Source organism: Panicum hallii, chromosome 9 (assembly GCF_002211085.1).
Source record: "Panicum hallii strain FIL2 chromosome 9, PHallii_v3.1, whole genome shotgun sequence".
Lineage (NCBI taxonomy): Eukaryota > Viridiplantae > Streptophyta > Magnoliopsida > Poales > Poaceae > Panicum > Panicum hallii.
In genome coordinates this window covers 54,439,646-54,460,147 of record NC_038050.1, presented here as the reverse complement: position 1 = coordinate 54,460,147, position 20,502 = coordinate 54,439,646, and the positions used below count along the sequence as shown (strand labels likewise).

Sequence of the window (20,502 nt, the reverse complement as noted above, 5' to 3'; positions counted from 1 at the left end):
TAACAAAAACGCTTCTGCAGTTTAAATAGCTCAAGAGGTTAAAGTTGGCAAAGAAGTTTTTTGCGGAGATGTTAACAAGTTAAAGAGGACCTCTTATAGCTTAAATAATCATACATTAAAGTTGAACATTTTACGGCTTAAACAGCGCTAAAGTTCACATGGCGACCTTGGACAAAAGTCGATTACTACAGTTGTAGAGCTCTCAGTTTGAACAAAATCTCCTTTTCTGGCCAATAAAATAATAAAAACCTACAGATAGCTGCAGATTACAAAACAAGACTAGCCAATTCAAAAGAACAAGCATCCAAAATCCAAAAGGAGAACAGCATATAACATATAAAAAACTCTACTATAAAAGGCAAAGCCCGGAGTGGAGGGATGGTAGAGCTAGGAGAAGAATTCGACCCTCCTCTTTCGGAGGAGGGAGAAAGAGGAGAGAGGGTGTGAACTGAAGGCAAAGCGAAGCAAAGTGAAGGGCGAGGTAAGCAAGACGGCAAGAGGTAGAAAGCCCAAATCCCAATTCCCCATCTCGCTCCCCGTGTATTAAATATACTCGCGCTCCAGCTCACTGGTTCTGCTCTCCGGCCCTCCCTCCCCTTCCCAAATCACCCCACCCCAGCGAATCCAATCGAGCCCAAGGCGATGGAGCAGCAGGGCGCGGGCGCGGACGGCGAGGTGCCGGCGGGGCTGGGGCTGACGGCGGCGGAGTACGAGCAGCTGCGGTCGACGGTGGAAGCGCACCACCGCTACGCCGTGGGGGCCGGCCAATGCTCCTCCCTGCTGGCGCAGCGCATCCACGCACCGCCGTCCGCTGTCTGGGCCATCGTCCGCCGCTTCGACTGCCCGCAGGTGTACAAGCACTTCATCCGCAGCTGCGCGCTCCGCCCGGACCCTGAAGCCGGCGACGCGCTCCGCCCCGGCCGCCTCCGCGAGGTCAGCGTCATCTCCGGCCTCCCCGCCAGCACCAGCACCGAGCGCCTCGACCTCCTCGACGACGCCTCCAGGGTCTTCGGCTTCTCCATCACCGGCGGCGAGCACCGCCTCCGCAACTACCGCTCCGTCACCACCGTCAACGAGCTCGCGGGCCCCGGGATCTGCACCGTCGTGCTCGAGTCCTACGTCGTCGACGTCCCCGACGGAAACACCGAGGACGACACCCGCCTCTTCGCCGACACCGTCATCAGGCTCAACCTCCAGAAGCTCAAATCCGTCGCCGAGGCCAACGCAGCCGCCGCCGCCACCAACTTCGTCCCTCCGCCGGAGCCGGCGGAGTAGCGGCGGCCGGAATGAGCAAGTGAAGAAAGCAACAGCAAGTTTTGGGCATTTCTGTAATTTCGCTTCATTGGGAAGGGTTTCTCTGAATTGAATCTGATCATGGATGGACTCGGACAGGACAAGGGGGGATCAGCTTGAATTAGGTGTCATTGCAAGGGTGCTGCTACGTGTAATAATCTCCCTTTCTTCTGCTGGATTCCTTCCGTTCTTACTTATTCCGGAATTTGGTTAATTTCAGCTTTATGTGATTGGAATGATTCCTTAGGAATTGCAGCTTCTCATATGTCTTTGCATTGCATATTGCCATTCTGTGTTCAACGGCATTGCATATTTGCATGTGGCTATCTTCATTAATGTGATCCATGCATAGTTTGATCCTCATAGATTGGCAAAGTACAAATGCAAGAGGAGCACTACTGAACCACAGATTAATTGTGTTCATTATGTAGTTCCATTCATTTCTTAGCAGTTGTTGACTGGTGATGACTATGCATGGTTACATGCTGTGGTAGCTACTGAATTTTTTGAATTGTTTGAGAATGCATGGATCACTGTAGTGTTCAATTCTCTTTCAGTTTTTGCCAAGATTCTAGATGAGCTGGTAGCCTGGTTCTGTATTTTGTGCAGGCACCTTGGAGCTGGAGTTTTCATTACCTTGTAGGGGTACTAGCATCATATTTTTGAGTAAATCTCAGGTTGCTCCAGCTTAGCAGTACTTGAGGAAATAGCAAGTGTCATCGATTCCTTAGATTGTACTGGTACTATATTTGATGATTTGTCTTGAGATGCTCGTTTAAGTATTATGGCTGGCAGAATGTTTGTCTCTTCTTGCCATATTTTGCTGCGACGTGTACACTGTACAGTACTCCTTCCAAGGCCAGTGTTTTGGAACAAGCGTCAGATGTGCTATGGCGACGCTTGTTTTGTTTTTCATGGAATGGATATCACCATCTTTTTGTTGCAGTTCCCGAGCAGTTTTTATTTGTATCAGATCAGTGTAGTGTGGTGAATGTATACACATTTTCTGGTGCTTTGCTTGAGCTTGGCATGGTCATGATCTTGTGCCGATTGGGTTGTTAAACTGTAGTTAAAACAAAAGGAGTAATCTTCATACTTGCTTGCACCTTTCTGGACCCGTCTGAGTGACATGATCCTTAAATTGATTCTTGTTTGAACGACATGATCGTTGAATTATTATTATTATTATTTGTAAAATTCTTTCCTTTGGAAGGTTTTACGAAACTTGTGCTGTCCCTTGTCAAGTTTGTAACTATTTCTTGTAAAGTTCTTTTGTTCTGAAGGCCGCCGCACCTTCGAGAAGCCATATCTTGCAATTCCTTGGAAAAGCGATGGAAGATTCAGACAGCGAAGGGGGGGAAGCATGTAAGATGCTCACAAAACCAATGGGCATTTCCTTTTCTATTCTGCCACACAAGACCATATCAGAGGGGTACTTGCCACAAGTGAAAAATCGAAGAGATTCCCGGGAGCAATGGCACTGCACAAGTGACCGGAAATAAAGCCTAGGGCGCTTTGGGATGACGAGTATTTTTATTTAGGTGCTCCACTTCCATCTCACCAATCCCCTTTGCTTCATCAACAATTCGGCATCACCAAAAGTTTATGGGCAATCAGCAGTGTCTTCTCATAGCCTTTTTCCCATCTTTCTTGCCAATTCAATCCCATCACCAACTGGTTTAGATTCCTTCTGCTTTGCAGCCACAACTGAAATAAAAAGCTGGTGGAAAATCCACATATCCCTGGATAATATTAATGGGCTCTGATCATATGCTTTTGCTCCAAAAATAAAAAAAAGAAGAAGTGGTCCCTAGATCAACAACAAGAAACCTAGCGTCCCGGTGGTGAAATTGGTCGAGACTCTCATCAGACATTCAGACCTGATGAGATCAATCTTGGCTTGTCCAAACGAAAGGAAGCCTAAAAAGGATCCACCACATTCTATCTCATAATACACATTTCCTGAAAACAAAAGTCGTGATCCATATCCGAGTCTTCATAGGCTGACTTTGAAACGCGGCCATTTTCTTGTAACCACAAATTCACTGAAACACAAGTCCAGCACTTCCAATCTATTATAAAAAAAATTGCAGCATAATTTCTTATTTTTTACATGGCAGAAGCTGAGGTGTACTGCTGGCTGCCGTGCCGTCGGAGATGATGAGAGAGAGAATTAAAAATCTTGGAAGCAGTTGCACCCACATGGCGCTGTCTTTGGGACACTGACCTCCCCTCATCAACTTGCTCAACTTGCCCTAATAATCAAACAAGAAAAGACTCTTCTGCTCTGGGACTAGGCATGGCTGGCCAGGATACCATCATATCAAGCTCAACTCATACCATTAAATATTTCCCCAAAGTCCAACAGCTAGTGGTCACTAGATCACATCATCAGGAAAAAAAAATCTTCAAACTTTAGTCTGAAAATTTAGCTTGTGGCCAGGATGCAGACAAAGCTGCAGAGGCAAAAAAATAGTTGGGGTGAGAGAGGCTCGAACTCTCGACCTCAGGATCACTCACGTTTAGCTATGAGACCTACGCGCTAGCCAACTGCGCCACCACCCCGTTGGTGTAAAACGTCTTTTCTCATGTGATATAACCAATGGTGGAGTTACTCAGGCCGAAATCATAAAGTCAACATCACAAACTTAACAACAGATTACACTACAACCGTGAGAGATCAGAATCATTAGCTCCGAAATTTTGGGACAGATGCTGTGCACCGTCACGGCCAACGCAAAGTCGCTAAATGCACGCATCAGCAGGACCTTACCAGCTTCATTAAATTTCAAGGCAAGCCTCATCAGCTTCATAAATCCCATGGCGCCAAAGCGAAGGCATGAGCGAATTAGCTCCAATCCAAGTGATATTAATGCAGATTACTCGTAAATAAAATTTTATTTTACAAATGAATTGCACTTCCGACGTGATCATCGTCGCCATCAAGACATGGATCGGTAGGGGAAAAAAATCAGAAGGAACTGAAAACGGGCGAGATCGATCACCCTAGCGCGGACCTGGTCATCTCGTACGCCAAGAAGCAGGCGGCGTTGGCCGGCACGCTGCGTGCCATGGCGGGGCAGAAGCCCTTGTACAGGCCGTTCACGCCGTCGGCGGCGAGGATCTTCCTGAAGGCGTCCACGGAACCCGAGTACTTGGGGTTCTTGTAGTCGTCCACCTGGAGAGGACGCTCTTGACGACGTCGGTGGGGTACACGGAGCCCCAGAAGGAGGCGCCGGCGAGCCCGCCCGCCACGATCATCGAGCCCCGGCCGAGCTGCGACGTGTCCTGCCCGCCGGCGATGACCTGCTTGGTCGCCTCGTACATGCCGAACATGACGGCGTTGCCGGGCACCTCGCGCGCCAGCGTCGGGAAGAGGCCCTTGAAGAGCCCGCGCGTGCCGCCCTCCGACCTGAGCACGTGCTTCTCGACATCAATCGGGCCGCCGTATTTCACGGCCCCCGCCGGGGCAGCGACGGTGCCTGTGGCTGCAGCGACGCCTCCGGCGACGGATGCAGCGGCGGCAGGGGCAGGGGCAGCTGTCGCCAAGGCGCTCTGGGCTTGCAACCTGACACGACACCAGCATGGGAGGATCAGTGCTCCGGCTCATGTTCGCTGGCTACCTCAGCTCATTTTCATACGAAATTACGCGGCTTCTTGTTAATGTAATAATGTTTATGGAATGGCATTATGTAAGAACAGCATAAACAACACGGTGTCAGAAACTGACCTGCACTTGATGAGCTCGGTGGGGCACGCCAGGAATGAGACGGCAACTCCCGCGCCGGCGCCGGCAACGAGCTGCTGGCCGACGGTGAGCGGCACGCCTGGCTCGGAGCACAGCACGGCCTCCATCTGGCCCCTGACGGTGAAGAGGATAGCGTTTAAGGCGGCGACGGTGGCGAGCGGCGCGCCCATGCCCTTGTAGAGGCCCCGGGGCCCCTCGGCGGCCAGCGTCTGCCTGACAGCATCGGCGGCGCCGGCGTAGCGGGGCGGCTGGCCGGGCGGCGGCGTGGGCTGGCTCTGCAGCTTCACCTTGATGGTGTCGAACGGGTGGCCCACCACCAGCTGCGCCGCGCCGCCCACCGTGCCGGCCGCCAGGTCCTTGGCCGCGTCACCCATCTGCGCCCGCACACGGTTTGCAAGTTTCAGTGGGAGCTGCTGAATGACAGACTCCGCTCGGCACTCATTTTCAGTGGTTTTCTTGTGCGTCAGTTCTCTCTTTCACGTGTTTAGGCTGAGTAAACACATGACACGGTTGAAGAAATGCGAAGGTGACGTTCACAACTGCCACCGGCGGATCCAACGCCGGCGACCACGCCGCCGACTCACTCACTCAATCCATCCACGACCATCTTATTAAGCTTGCTTATTGAACAATCTCACATTGCAGCGAAAAGTTCCCCCTTTTTTCCCTAAAAATGCTTGCAATTGTACAGTTCTGGGTTGCACTTGCAAGGCGTGCCTGTGTTTCCATCCTGAGTAGCTATGGAAGATGCAGCAGCTCCAGCCTCCAGCCGTGCCAGCAGAAGGAATGGCAATGGCACTGGAGTGCAGCCAATCAACCGAGCGCCGATCTTGTTATCTCGTACGCCACGAACGTAGCAGCATTGGCAGGGACGCTGCGCGCCATGGCCGGTCCGAACCCCTTGTACAGGCCCTTCACGCCATCGGCCGCCACGATCTTCCTCAGCGCGTCCAGGGACCCCGAGTACCGCGGGTTCTTGTAGTCGTCCACCTGGATCACGCTCTTCACCACGTCCGTCGGGTACACCGACAGCCACAAGGCAGCGCCGGCGAGGCCGCCAGCCAGGATCTGGGATCCCCGGCCGAGGTTCGACGTGTCAGGGCCGCCGGCGAGGTACTGCTTCGTGGCCTCATACACGCCAAACATCACCGCGTTGCCGGGGACCTCACGGCCCAGCGTTGGCACCAAGCCCTTGAAGAGACCTCTCGCGCCGGCGTCCCGGACGACGTGCTTTGCCACATCGATCGGGCCTTTGGGTACAGCCACGCCGGAGGCGGCGGCTGCCTCAGCTAAGGAACTCTGGGCTTGCAACCTGCAACAGGGGAAGCTATCTCAGAAGCAGTAAAACTGTAAAATGGCATGGCCAAAAGTGTTAATTTCTTAACATTCTCTTTTAGGAGAAATACTACATCCGTCCCAAATTTAAGAGAGATACTACATCCATCCCAATTACAATTCATTTTGATTTTTCTAGATACATATATTTTGCTATACACCTAGATTTACACTATGTGTAAAAACTATGTATCTAAAAAAGTCAAAACGAATTGTAATTTGGGACGAAGGGAGTAGATCTGAGAAACGTAAAATGCACAAGAGATGCCTGCACAGTCCTTGAATGTAATCTGAACCAAGGTCTGTTCTACATGAGTATGTCTTGTATGAACTCGTTTGCAAACAGAAAAGCTATTTGTATTGGCAATAATAAATTTCCAGCAGCCCAATTTTATGACCTTTGGTAAAGAGCACAAGCCATGAAGGAAATTAATACAAACAGACTTACATGGAGGATGCTAATCCAATGCAGTTAGGCATGGTACAATGCAAGTGAGTATGGCAAATAGTTTTGCATGTATGATTTCTAACATCTGCAGGAATTCACATTCCATAAAGAACGGATAATTAGCACTTTACCACATCGATTCCAATTGAACATTGAAGTGACGAACAGAAATGAAGAAGATGGCTAACATGCCTACATGGTATGATGCATGTAGGATGAACAGAGAAACACTGCCTGTCTGAAAAGATTACTCAAAGAATGCAAGATGCACAAATGAAAGCACAGCTCCTGCATTTTTTTTCTTCTCGAAAACGCAGGTGAACTGCGTTTCACTTCATTAAGAGAACAGCTCCTGCATTTGATTAGGATCACAATCAATTCTGCATGACTATGTCTAGTGCTAATGTGCTGAAAACATTTGAGGAGACATAACATGCACAACAGTTGACAGCACAGCTCCTGAAATCTGAATGTAATTTGAATCACCATGCATTTTACATGAGCCTGACTAGCGGGAAATCTATTTGCAAACTGAAAATAAGCACACAAATAATTTTTATTTGTGTTGACACTAGACATAAATAGTTTTTCCAGCTGTCTCATGAATTAGGGCATTATTCACAGCAGATGTTTATGCTAATGTAAATTGCCATGATATGGTGCTAGTGAGTTAAGCTGAAAAACACTGGATGCTTGGCAATTTAGTTCTTGGCTGCATTATGTCGACCATCCACAGGAACAAATATCATATTATCATGTATTCTGCATGAGTTTAGTTTGCAGGAACTTCATTTGTAAGCTGAACAGCACAAGCTACAGAAAAGATTTGACTGAGTTTGTTCATGGTAATACAAACACACGGATACTCTTTAGTTGTTCAATCTTAAGCTGCATAGGAAATTCTCAATAGACTTGATTAAATCAAGGATATGCTGTAGCGTTAATTTGATGTTGCATGCTGCAAGTGAGATGAACTGGGATGCATGGATATTCAGTATCTGACATGTATGATGTCTAACATCCGCAGGAAAGTTTCATAGAAGGCCAACTACATTAACCACAAGGAGTCAAAGTTAACATGCAAAACCAGACCGATCGAACATTCACCATTCGAGCGAACAACAAAGCGATGTAAAAATTGGCCTGGCTCCACTGACCTGCACTTGATGAGCTCGGTGGGGCACGCCAGGAACGAGACGGCGACTCCCGCGCCGGCGCCGGCAACAACCTGCTGGCCGACAGTGAGCGGCGCGCCTGGCGCGGAGCGCAGCACGGCCTCCATCTGGCCCCTGACGGTGAACAAGAGAGCATTGAATGCCGCAACAGTGGCTAGAGGTGCCCCCATTCCCTTGTACAAGCCCCTCGGTCCTTCAGCCGCAATCGTCTGCTTAACAGCATCGATGGCGCCTGCATACTTGGGGAGCTGCCCAGGAGCAGGGGTTGGCTGGCTCTGAAGCTTCACCTTGATGGTGTCGAATGGGTGCCCAACAAACAGGTTGGCAGCCCCTCCTACGGTCCCGGCTGTCAAGTCCTTCACAACGTCCCCCATCTGCTAAATGCAGCAAAAATCAGTTTCATTTAATTCATTTTGCCAGTAAAGATTCATGGCAGAATTTTGCATCAAGCACCGGCTGTCTGAATGGTAACTAAGAACCAAGCCAAGCCGATAAGTAAAATAACAATCAACGTACCAAAGAATTCTACACTGGCATATTGACCCTACTACAGAAAAACAAGTCAGCTTGGCTTTTCAAAGGAACAAACAAACAGAACAGGGACGCTTTTCCCAGTCTGCACTCACCTGGTGACTAAGTGAGAATTCATGCACGTGTGTGGCTCGACGTGCTGTTTTCCAAACGGCTTATGCACCTACGGCTTCGCACCAGAAAAGACCCTTGACGTAGGAACATCTGCGAGGGTAGGCAGAACAACTTCGTTCTGATAAAGAGAACATGTAGATGTTCAGGCATTGTAACTGAACAGCACAATCCACTACCCGGCGAACCCTTTCCGCAACGAGCAGTATCTCAGCTTCACAGGGGAGGCACATCAGGTTCTAGCAGCCCAGAGGTGAAGAACAGATTGCTTTGCGAGGTACAAAGGAAACTAAAAGAAAAACATTTGGGCTGATTCATGCTACCATCTGATAAAAATCTGCAGTCGACGAATCCCGAATCGGAGAGGGAGGGAGGGAGGGAGGGAGGGAGAGAGAGAGAGAGCACCAGCAATACCCATACACAACCAAATGCACGTATTGGTGTGGGTCTGACAACGAGCAAGGTAATCGGCAGGGGAACAATCCTTACTTGTGCAAGGAGAGGAGTGGCGCGGCCGCCAGCGGCGGCCGATGCCGGCAATGTAGGCGGAGCCCGGTGTAGATGCCTCCTCTTCCGCACCCAACGATTCGACTCGACTCCACCCACGTACCACTGAACTGAGCTGGCGGCTCCCCGCGCACCAACCAGAGCGGCGACTTGGAGTACTAAAAAGCACGGGGATATTCCACTCCCAAACAAACAAAAAGAAAACAATATGCAGAAAGAGAGGGAATAAAATTCAGGCTGCGAGGGGGACAAGGGCACAAGGCCAATGGTGGGCTGTGCAAAGGAAGACGAGCTGACGAGGGCCACTCGCCACCAGACGCCACAACCCAAAAAAGCAAAGGCCACCAGGCCCACCACACCAGCACCAGCACCACCGCTCCAACGCCATCGGATCGATGTCGGATGGGCAATCCACTCCAGGCAAACCATTATATTAAGCTTGCTTATTAAACAATCTCACCATTGCAGCGAAAAGTTCCCTCTTTTTTCTCCCTAAAAATGCTTGCAATTGTACAGTTCTGGGTTGCACTTGCAAGGCGTGCCTGTGTTTCCATCCTGAGTAGCTATGCAAGATGCAGCAGCTCCAGCCATTCCAGCAGAAGAAACGGCAATGGCACTGGAGTCACAGCAGATCAACCTAGAGCCGATCTTGTTATCTCGTACGCCACGAACGTAGCAGCATTGGCAGGGACGCTGCGGGCCATGGCCGGTCCGAACCCCTTGTACAGACCCTTCACGCCATCAGCCGCCACTATCTTCCTCAGCGCGTCCAGGGACCCCGAGTACCGTGGATTCTTGTAGTCGTCCACCTGGATCACGCTCTTCACCACGTCCGTCGGGTACACCGACAGCCAGAAGGCAGCGCCGGCGAGGCCACCAGCCAGGATCTGGGATCCCCTGCCAAGGTTCGACGTGTCGGGGCCGCCGGCGAGGTACTGCTTCGCGGCCTCATACACGCCAAACATCAACGCGTTGCCGGGGATCTCACGGCCCATCGTTGGTACCAGGCCCTTGAAGAGACCTCTTGCGCCAGCATCCCGGACGACATGTTTTGCCACATCGATCGGGCCTTTGGGTAGAGCTACGCCGGAGGCGGCGGCTGCCTCAGCTAAGGAACTCTGCGCTTGCAACCTGCAACATGGAAGCTATCTCAGAAGCAGTAAAATGGCATGGCTAAAAGTGTTAATTTATTAACATTCTCTTTAGATATAGATCTCAGAAAATGTAAAATGCACAAGAGATGCCTGCACAGCTTTTGAATGTCATCTGGACCAAGGTCTGTTCTACATGAGTACGTCTTGTAGGAACTAATTTGCAAACAGAAAAGCTATTTGTATTGACACAAATAAATTTCCAGCAGTCCAATTTTATGACCTTTGGTAAAGAGCACAAGTCATGAAGGAAATTAATACTAACAGACTTACATGGAGGACGCTAATCTAATGCAGTTAGGCATGGTACAATGCAAGTGAGTATGGCAAATAGTTTTGCATGTATGATTTCTACCATCTGCAGGAATGCACATTCCATAAAGAACGGATAATTAGTACTTTAACACATCGATTCCAATTGAACATTGAAGTGAAGAACAGAAATGAAGAAGATGGCTAACATGCCTACATGGTATGATGCAAGTAGGATGAACAGAGAAACACTGCCTGTCTGAAAAGATTACTCAAAGAATGTAAATGCACAAATGATAGCACAGCTCCTGTATTTTTTTTCTCTCGAAAACGCATGAGAATTGTGTTTCATTTCATTAAGAGAACAGCACCAGCATTTGATTTGGATCACAATCAATTCTGCATGACTATGTCTAGCATTAATGTGCGGAAAAGATTTGAGGAGATACAACATGCACAGCAGTTGACAGCACAGCTCCTGAAATCTGAATGTAATTTGAATCACCATGCATTTTACATGAGCCTGACTAGCAGGAGATCTATTTGCAAACTGAAAAGAAGCACACAAATAATTTTTAGTTTGTGCTGACAGTAGACATAAATAGTTTTTTCAGCTTCTCTTAATCTCTTATGAATTAGAGCATTATTCACAGCAGATGTTTATGCTAATGTAAAACATGATATGGTGCCAGTGAGTTAAGCTGAGAAACACTGGATGCTTGGCAATTTAGTTCCTGACTGCAGGATGTCTAACATCCACAGGAAAGTGCATTAACTAGAAGGACAGATTTCATATTATCATGTATTCTGCATGAGTCTAGTTTGCAGGAACTTCATTTGTAAGCTGAATAGAACAAGCCAGAGAAAAGATATGACTGAGTTTATTTGTTCATGCTCACACAAATACATGAATACTCTTAGTTGTTCAATCTTAAGCTGCGTAGGAAATTCTCAATAGACATGATTTAATTGAGGATGCTGTAGCATTAATTTGATGTTGTATGATGCAAGTGAGATGAACTGGGATGCATGGATACTCAGTATCTGACATGTATGATGTCTAACATCTGCAGGAAAGTTTCATAGAAGGGCAACTATATTTACCACAAGAAGTAAAAGTTAACATGCAAAACCGGACCGTCCAAACATTCACCATTCAAGTGAACAACAAAGCGATGTAAAATATGGCCTGGCTCCACTGACCTGCACTTGATCAGTTCTGTCGGACATGCCAAGAATGAGACTGCAAGTCCAGCACCACCACCAGCGACAACCTGCTGCTTCACAGTCAGCGGTGCACCAGGTTCTGACCTCAGGATAGCCTCCATCTGCCCCCTCACGCTGAACAAGAGAGCATTGAATGCCGCAACAGTGGCTAGAGGTGCCCCCATTCCCTTGTACAAGCCCCTTGGTCCTTCAGCTGAAATCGTCTGCTTAACAGCATCGATGGCGCCTGCATACTTGGGGAGCTGTCCAGGAGCAGGGGTGGGCTGGCTCTGAAGCTTCACCTTGATGGTGTCGAACGGGTGCCCAACAACCAGGTTGGCAGCCCCTCCTACGGTTCCGGCTGTCAAGTCCTTCACAACGTCCCCCATCTGCTAAATGCAACAAAATTCAGTTCCATTTAATTCAATTTGCCAGTAACTATGAGAAAAACTATAAATGACTCGATGCAAGAAAAGATTCATGGCAGAATTTTGCATCAAGCACCGGTTGTCTGGATGGTAACTGAGAACAAGCTAAGCCAAGCCGATAAGCCAAACAACAATCAACGTACTGAAGAATTCTACCCTGGCATATTGACCCTACTACAGGAAAACAAGTCAGCTTGGCTTTTCAAAGAACAAACAAACAGAACAGAACAGAACAGAACAGGTCAGCTGATTGGTTCATAGTCTAGAAATTTACAATGTGGCAACCATCAATAGAGATGCCAAAGAAAATTACACCGTGGCATGAACGCTCGCCACTTTTGGCAGGACAGGGGTACAGAACCCTTTCCTGCAGAAGCGTTAATGGTGAACCATCAGAATCCTCAGGCACATGAGGCCATCAGGGATGAGGACATTCCCTGGCTGGCTGGCTTAAAGACAGAAGGGAAAAAACAGTGGTCTGTGAAGTCGAGAATCCAACAATCCCGCCTCACCGCTCGGCAGTAGGCCACGATCCAAACCTCACGAACACACCGAATCCGGAGGCACCTACTGTACAAATGACGACACGGCGCAGCGAATCGCAGGGCGCCCTTTGCCGCCGCCGCCGACGAACGGAAACAGCAGCAACGCAGCACGCGCACGCGACACGACACGACAACTAACCGGAGGGGATACAAAATGATCGGGGCGGACGAAGCCGCCGCGGACCCAGACCCAGCGCGGGGCGGGGGCACGGTACGAGGAGGGGACCGAACCCGAGCGATCCGACGAGCAATGCGGCCGGGCGAAAGAGCGCGGGGCGTGCGGAGGAGGAGGGGGGAGGAGCGGTGCGGGCGGATCACCTTGGGGTCGGGGCCGGGGGCCGGGGGCCGGGCGCCGGGGGTGGAGGTAGTGGGCGCCGCCGCCGCCCGGTGCCGCCTGGGGGGCCTCCTGCTTGGGTTGGTCCGATTTCGATTCGAATCGCGGGCGCCGATTGATCGGGGGGGGATTCGGGGGCGTCTGCCGGGCCAATCCAAAAGGTCAGCGTTGGTTCACGGGGTCCGTTGCGTCGGGTTCCCTCCTGCTCCGGGCGGGCGAGCCGGAGTATATAGGCAGCCGGCAGCAGGAGTGGGCGCAGAGTCACACCTCCACCTCCACCTTCTTCACCAGCGATGCGACCAATCCAGCTCGCGTCGCGTCCAGAGCATCACGCGGCAGCCAATCCGGCGGCGGAGAGCGGGAGGGGGAAAACAACTCGGACGGGGTTGGTGGGTGCCCCGTGAACGGGGTGGGTTGGTGGATGCGGACGGGAACCAGGCCTCCATGTCCATCCAGGCACCACCACACGCGCTCGCGTCTCACCTGATCAAGCACACCACCGCGCCGCGCGTGGTCTTGAGTTCTTGACGCACACGATCGGGTCAGATCAGATCGCACATGGAGAAACAGAAACCGGCAAATAAAGATATCTAGCATGGCCACCTACTGGATGCCCCCATACTGACAGGAATCGGTGCCCGACTTGGTTGGGCAACTCCCCTCGGTGGCACGGCAAGATAAAAGGGGGAAAAAAGTTTGCATCTCTTCAGCTCACGTCCTCACCCTTGTGCTTTCGCGATTTGACTTGGGCGTCACACCTCGCACGGGCCGGAGCCCCTCCCCAATCCAGTCAGCAATTTAATCCTAATCCATCGTGTGATGGTAATCCAATCCGTCCCCAGATGGTGGAGTTTGGTGTGGCTTCAGCATGCCTCCCCTTTGGTTCGCGGTGGCACGCCGCGCGGCACACACCACTGCGCGTGTCCCGGCCAAATTGCTACCAAGTGTGCAGGATCAGGATTAGAAAAAGAGTATTGGTGTTAGAAAAAAAGAGAGCATACACTGACTAGCCTGGAAACATGGAAGCGAAACGAATTCAAATTCCGGGCCTTCCCCCCATGGCGCTGCTGCTACTCATCAAGGGGGACTTATGAAAGGAAGTCTGCAACGGAGAGATGAGAGATAGGAGTATACAATTATATCGGACACGCTAGACTGCAACCACGAACCAAAACCAAACTCCACCTCACACCACCTTTTCAGTTTACAAAAGTATCAGCTGGGACCCAGTGCTGACGCGCACTTTAGAAAGGGCAGAGATGAGCTACCATGACGAATCATAATATCAGATGGCGCACACCGAGTCACCCACCACCGCAACACAAAGTAGGGCTAGATAACAGCCGGCCGCTGCCAGTTCCGTACATCGACCGACCACTTGCTCATCCGTTAGGAGCAGTGGCGGAATTTAAAGGGTGGATAAATATATAGAATAGAATAATCAATTTTATGTTTAAATTTTCAGATGAAGCTTAACTTCATCTCTAAACTTCCAAACGACTATTTCAGTGTTCAAATTTCTCCATCAGTCTCAATTGAATCTTTTATCCTATATGACATGTTAGCACACCTTGTCACGTCTAGTCAACTATGGTTCATAAAAAATTAACATTTCTATAAATTTGGTCATTATAAAAATTTCATCTTGACGAAACTAAAATAATGTACGGTTTTTATAGAAGGAAGTTGATCTAAATATATTTATTATACACGTACAAAAATTCCTTAAGTATATGTGAATCAATATATGTTGCTGCTACACAAATAGAAATATTTGGATGCTGATATGGTATGCTAACGTGGTCAGATATGTAGAACGAAGTATTAAATTAAGTTGCATGCGGAAATAGTCGTTTTAAAAGTTTAGGTATGAAGTTAACCTTCGACTAAAAGTTCGGGAACGAAGTAGGCTATTCTGCTAAAGAAAAACCAATCTTTTAATTAATTTTGCATTGATTTTCTATAAAAATTTTTTCTAACATCGTTAACTAATTATATACTATGCATTGATTTTCTATTTTTATGGAGGCAAATTCCCCCACTGGGCGCGAGCACGACGCGCGGGATGAAGGTCCTGACGCCGACATACGTCGCTGCAACGTGTTCCTCGCCGTAGGCCAGCAGGGAGGGCCATTTATACGGTCCACGTATACGGTTCGGAACTCAGCAGAGGAGTAGCACGCGGGGTCGCGTGGATCGCGTTCCAGCTGCCATCCAGTTGTCGGGGCACCAACAATTGGCCACCAACGAAGAAAACAAAGGGCCATCTTATAAATTTTTAATAACCAGTACTAATAAATATTGTATCTTCTATTCGCATGAGTTGCAAAGTTAAGCATTAAACTTTAGCATTCTCATATTTAATGCTAAAGTTTAGTACACTTTATTAGCACCTCTGTTTGGATAAATTAGTGCTAAAGTTTAGCAATTTTGGATATAGCACTTGGATCCAAACATCCTTTTAGTATACTGTACAGTCCAACGTGGTTGCTAATGCTACATAACCTACCTACACCGCACACGTGGTGCACGGGTACTCCGTACGTACTACTAGTGTTCAGTGCAGCGAGCCAGACGGGATAGCGGCCCTGTTTGGCACAGCTGAAACTTGTTCAGAAGCCAGCTGGTAACTAGCTGGCCAGAGAAGTAGCTTGTTAAAGAAGTAGCTGGTCACATAAGTTAAATGTTTGGCAGACTGCTTATTGAATGGGCTGAAATCCTATCAGAAGTGAGAAATGACTGAAATACCCTTATTGTTTACTGAATACATGTATTTCTTATGTACATATATATATATATATATTTTTACAACAAAATAACAATAGAATTATTAACAACACAAATATATCATACAATTAATCATAAATTACTCTTAAATAAGATAATGATAACTTAATTATAAATTAGATAACATAATTTTAAATTAGATAATAGAGTGTCATTACATCATTTTTTTGCGCAAATTACATTATCAATATCCTCCAGCCAATGCTTGCGCAATAGCATCTCGTACATCTCTCATATTTTCCTCATCACCAACATAACTAGTAGTAGTTCCCGCATCCCCATCAACATATGTCTCATCAGATGCAAGTGTATCAAAATTATTATCATTCAAATTGCTATCTCTAATAAATTTGTGCAACGCCATGCAAGCAATTATAATCTTTGCTTGCTTCTCCATTGAGCAGCTCGGCATTTTTAAAAGAATGCGCCATTTCATTTTGAGCACCCCAAATGAACGCTCAATAACATTTCTAAGCGATGAGTGAGCATGGTTGAACAACTCCTTCAACCCAATTGGTTGGCCAGCATTTTAAAATTCTGTGATGTGGTACCTTTGACCTTTATAAGGTGCTAGATAGCCCTTTCTATTTGGGTAACCTGAGTCAACAAGATAGTACTTCCCGTCGGGAGGATGTGGAAAATTATTTTTGTATTTATTGAATACAGTGTCCCTCCATATGCGAGTATCATGAGCGGACCCAGGCCATCCCACTACCATAAATGTGAACCTCATATCAAAATCACGAACAGCCATAACATTCTAACTGCAATATCCATATCGATTCATATGCACTGCCTACTCAGATGGTGGAACAATGACTTCAATATGTGTTCCATCTATTGCACCTATGCAATTTCTGAAATTCTGAAATGAGGCCAGGATCTATGCTCTCGGATTTTTGGATGCACCACAGCAAAAGTCTCATCTATGGGTTTGATATTTTTGGCAGCCAAAAGATTCACAGCTTCTAAGACATCATTGAACCTCCTGCTCACAGTTTCTAAAGAATGTGAAAAAATATGCTTTGCTTGCCGAAGTGATTGAGGTGCATCACACATCCATAAGAACATACCAAGTGCTTCTATCAAGCACATCTCATCTGAGGATATCAAACTATAATTGTTAACTAATTTCTCATGCAAGTTATAGAACACTAACCTTTCCATTCTGAACATGTTATAGCAGCTCTCTTCATTATTGAGTTGCCTCTGAACAAATTGATAACCTGATTCTTCTGGTACTTTTCTTGGCTTCTTTTCAGATGAAGATATCCCACAATCAAGCATTGCATAAGCTGCTATTGCTGCTGCTTCATACATCCAACCACTTGATTCACTTGAATTACTTGCCATTTCAGAATCATTAGACTCACTTGAAGTGAAAGCCATCTGTATAGATAATTGAAAGCCATATGTTAAAGTTCAAAATTCAAAACTGCTTCAGCATACAACACACTAAATTAAAGGTACAATACAAATGATAATTTGAAAATACAATACGCTAGTAATCTCTAGCGTTTCTTCCTCTCCCCCCAAGTCCTCTTGAGTCATGCAAGCTTCCCTTCAGGGGTTTTAAGAGTGACAAACACATCTCTAGATTCCTTTTTGATGAGGAGTTACGTAGCATAAAAATCTTCATCACTTCCTTCACATGCCCCAGCTTTAATGACTAATTGCAATATTTCTGCTATCTCTTGCCTAACATGATCAGTGGGTGAAGAAGTTGCAGAGCTTGAACTAGTTTTCTCCACAAATGAGTCCACAAAACGCTTGAACTGCATATCTCTAGAATTTTTTTCCCCTTCTTTGGAGATTTATAAGTAGCACCTCTTTTCGCAGGTTGTTTTTCAGCAGGACTTGGATGTACCTCTTGGACATCATCACTACCATTATCCTTATCATTACAATTTCCATTTCCATTACCATTACCAGCTGACCCCTCTCCTGCACCTGGAGCCACAGCATTTGCATTGGTGCAGGACGCACCACTAAACATGATTTCAACATCTTCTTCATTATCCAAAGGGGCAAATCTAAAATTTTTGCACAACGGCATGGCCTGAAACACAAAAACTCTATAAGTTTATGTTATCATAAAATAACATAATGAGATATACAACAAAATCAAATACAAGGTTGCTTACATCAATTTTTTCTTCCCACCAATCATCACTAGCCGCAATTATACCGGTCTTTGGGTCTCTTCCCAATCCAGACGCACTAAGAAGTAGTGTCTTCCATGTGGTAAAATCAGCTTTCAATGCATCCCATCGGTTTTTCATATGAACATGGGTGTAATTCCTACCCGTCCGTTCATTGAATTGGCTAATAAGGTTGGCGTAACCTTTGTTGTTCAAACAACCTTGTGGTCTGTTATTTGCCAAGACTTGTTCCACACATATCTCATTAAAAAATTTTACGGCATTTGTCGGTGTTTAATCGGCTGCCCACCGAGGGATATACCCAAGGTGGTAAGTTTTGGGTGAGGAGATGCCGAGATCAGGAGCTCGAAGGTGCAAAGAACACAAAGCTTAGACAGGTTCGGGCCGCAAAGCGCGTAACACCCTACGTCCTGTATGGTGGTTTGTATTGCCTTTTGTGTAGAATGACCTAGAGATCATCCGTTTTGAGAGGGGTCCCTGACCTCCCTTATATATCCGAGAGGTCAAGGTTACAAAGATACTAACCAACACCAGCTGAGGAATCGTACCAGAACATATCTCGAGTAGATTCCCTCTGTATCGGTTAGCTCTATCTCCTATTCAAACGGGATAAATAAGAGATAAACGAGATAAATAAGAGATAAGACAGACTTAATCTCTTAAACTACGTTATGTACCCAGTCCCATGGCCCCGGGTCTGACAAGCCCCCGAGCTCTCGTAGCTGAGTACTGCAGGCTTATCGAGTACTTTCGGAGCAGTCTTCGACTTCTTCTAGAGTTTCGTCTTGAAGTCCTTCTTCGAGTACTTGCTTATCTGCATCGAAGCTATGAGGTGCTCATGCCCCGAATTTTTATTTTCAACATGGCATGCGATTTGAAAAATCGCACTCCATATGGAGTAGCCCTCGAGCCTTAGGTTGAATCGGAGAATCAGGCTGAGGGTCCCATTTGTCTGTAATCCTCTTTATCCATCAAAGAAATTTGAAAAATAAGTAGTCGATGCCACGTACCCCGCAGCCCCCGAGTCTTAAATCCAAATCCCACAAATACGGAGATAAGGATCTAAAAACCGTGGCATGCAGGCTAAAAATGATGACTTGAAAAATTACCAAAATGATGATACTCTTGATGGAAACTAGATCATCAACCCGAAAAACCCCTTTTTTCGGGCTAACTGGCCCTGAAAAAATGATTAATCGAATATTTAATCCAAACAGTTCACCAAATGACCTCTCATATTCGGAATATTCCCAAAAAACGACCCTTGAACTTCGGAACAGTAACTTTTTCCCACCCCGCTGGTTATTTAACCCCGCAACAACAGTAGGGAAAAAACTGTGCTTTCAATCCGCATTTTGCCAAGAACCGCCAAAATCCCCAAACAGAGCCAAACGCCGCCGCCACCTCTTCGCAGAAATCCTCCCCCTCCAATCTCCCCGCCCCTCTCCCCGCAGCCCCCGAGCATCTCGTGGCCAGCGAATTGGAGATGACGCCCAAGAAAGCAGAGATCGAAGGGAAGAAGAAGGAGGCGCAGCCTTCGACCGCGGAGTGGACACACAGTAAGTGCTCCCTCAACCATCTTAAGAACCTGGTTTCCGAGGGGTTGCTGCAAGAAAAGAACCTTGTCAATTGGCGCCCCTCGTACCGTCAACCTTTTCCCATGGAAAATGTTGACGAAATCGTCACATTTCTCCACTTCGCCGAACGGGGGTTGGCCCTCCCCTCTTTTTCCTTCTTCCGAGGCCTTCTGTATTACTACGGGCTTGAGCTTCATCATCTCAACCCAAATTCTATTTGCCACATTTCAATTTTCATCTATTACTGCGAGGCTTTTCTTGGAATCGAACCCCACTGGGATCTTTTCCGCTTCCTCTTCCACCTCAAACCACAGCCCACCTCCAAGAATCTTTCCGTTGTGGGGGGCGCCGGCATCCAACTGCGTCAGCAGGCCGGCGATACATATCTGACCTACAAATTCCCCTCCAACCTTCCTGGATGGAAAAACCATTGGTTTTACATCGAGAACCATGCTCCCCACCTCCCGACGAAGTCAAACAGACCACCTGTAGTGAGGGGAGAGTGGAATCTTGAACCCTCCGGCGGGGAGATGGATCAGGTCAAAGAGCTGCTGGACATCATAGAAGCACAGAAGAAGAAGGGAGTGACCGGCGCATCCGTCATGTTCGCATTTTACAAACGCCGCGTCCAACCCATCCAGCAGCGCCATCGCCTGGGATTCGAGTACACGGGCCCCGCTGATCCTTCTCGCATGTGCACAGAGGATTTGCCAGATGAAGCCGTGCTCCAGCGAGTTCAGCGGGTGCTGCTAGACGTGGACGCCGTGCCGTACGTGCCCACATTGTTTTCCGCATGAAATCCGCCCAAACCAGTAAGTATTCGAATTCTTTTTTGCCGAAGATAACCTCTGTTACTCCGTTACTTAACTGAAGAACCTTCTGCAGGGACACACGAAGCTGTACCGCAGCTAC

General features: G+C 47.7%; 4 protein-coding genes, 1 non-coding gene and 1 pseudogene across 12 annotated transcripts; 1 reads left to right on the top strand and 5 right to left on the bottom strand.

Moving 5' to 3' along the window:
• The first annotated feature begins 392 nt into the window (after positions 1 to 392).
• On the top strand, positions 393 to 1,558 carry LOC112872988 (abscisic acid receptor PYL10-like). 2 transcript variants are annotated; one of them, XM_025936020.1, is made up of 2 exons: positions 393 to 500; positions 620 to 1,558. In XM_025936020.1, the coding sequence occupies exon 2, from the start codon at positions 643 to 645 to the stop codon at positions 1,273 to 1,275; it is 633 nt and encodes a 210-aa protein (XP_025791805.1). In that variant the 5' UTR covers positions 393 to 500; positions 620 to 642; the 3' UTR covers positions 1,276 to 1,558. The 2 variants fall into 2 exon arrangements, with proteins under 2 accessions (XP_025791805.1, XP_025791806.1); XM_025936021.1 differs by having other exon boundaries at positions 394 to 481.
• A 2,212-nt stretch (positions 1,559 to 3,770) lies between these two features.
• On the bottom strand, positions 3,771 to 3,858 carry TRNAM-CAU. The gene is given in 2 exon segments: positions 3,771 to 3,806; positions 3,821 to 3,858. It is a non-coding gene; the product is annotated as a tRNA-Met (tRNA).
• Positions 3,859 to 4,141: 283 nt separating this feature from the next.
• Positions 4,142 to 5,473, bottom strand: LOC112874638 (mitochondrial carnitine/acylcarnitine carrier-like protein). The gene is given in 3 exon segments (XM_025938084.1): positions 4,142 to 4,477; positions 4,480 to 4,861; positions 5,024 to 5,473. Coding segments are annotated over 3 exon segments (957 nt in total). The 5' UTR covers positions 5,416 to 5,473; the 3' UTR covers positions 4,142 to 4,294.
• A 156-nt stretch (positions 5,474 to 5,629) lies between these two features.
• On the bottom strand, positions 5,630 to 9,294 carry LOC112874636 (mitochondrial carnitine/acylcarnitine carrier-like protein). Of its 6 annotated transcripts, none has more exons than XM_025938080.1 (4): positions 9,131 to 9,294; positions 8,626 to 8,734; positions 7,982 to 8,376; positions 5,630 to 6,353 (listed from the first exon to the last, which is right to left on the bottom strand). In XM_025938080.1, exons 3-4 carry the CDS (start codon positions 8,371 to 8,373, stop codon positions 5,855 to 5,857), a joined length of 891 nt encoding a protein of 296 aa, XP_025793865.1. In that variant the 5' UTR covers positions 8,374 to 8,376; positions 8,626 to 8,734; positions 9,131 to 9,294; the 3' UTR covers positions 5,630 to 5,854. The 6 variants fall into 6 exon arrangements, with proteins under 6 accessions (XP_025793865.1, XP_025793866.1, XP_025793860.1 ...); XM_025938081.1 differs by lacking the exon at positions 9,131 to 9,294 and adding an exon at positions 8,821 to 9,070; XM_025938077.1 differs by having other exon boundaries at positions 5,653 to 6,353; positions 7,982 to 8,373.
• A 252-nt stretch (positions 9,295 to 9,546) lies between these two features.
• On the bottom strand, positions 9,547 to 13,676 carry LOC112874637 (mitochondrial carnitine/acylcarnitine carrier-like protein). 2 transcript variants are annotated; one of them, XM_025938082.1, is made up of 3 exons: positions 13,548 to 13,676; positions 11,755 to 12,146; positions 9,547 to 10,279 (listed from the first exon to the last, which is right to left on the bottom strand). In XM_025938082.1, the coding sequence occupies exons 1-3, from the start codon at positions 13,659 to 13,661 to the stop codon at positions 9,781 to 9,783; spliced, it is 1,005 nt and encodes a 334-aa protein (XP_025793867.1). In that variant the 5' UTR covers positions 13,662 to 13,676; the 3' UTR covers positions 9,547 to 9,780. The 2 variants fall into 2 exon arrangements, with proteins under 2 accessions (XP_025793867.1, XP_025793868.1); XM_025938083.1 differs by lacking the exon at positions 13,548 to 13,676 and adding an exon at positions 13,049 to 13,459.
• Positions 13,677 to 16,035: 2,359 nt separating this feature from the next.
• On the bottom strand, positions 16,036 to 18,133 carry LOC112873149 (annotated as a pseudogene).
• Positions 18,134 to 20,502: the final 2,369 nt, after the last annotated feature.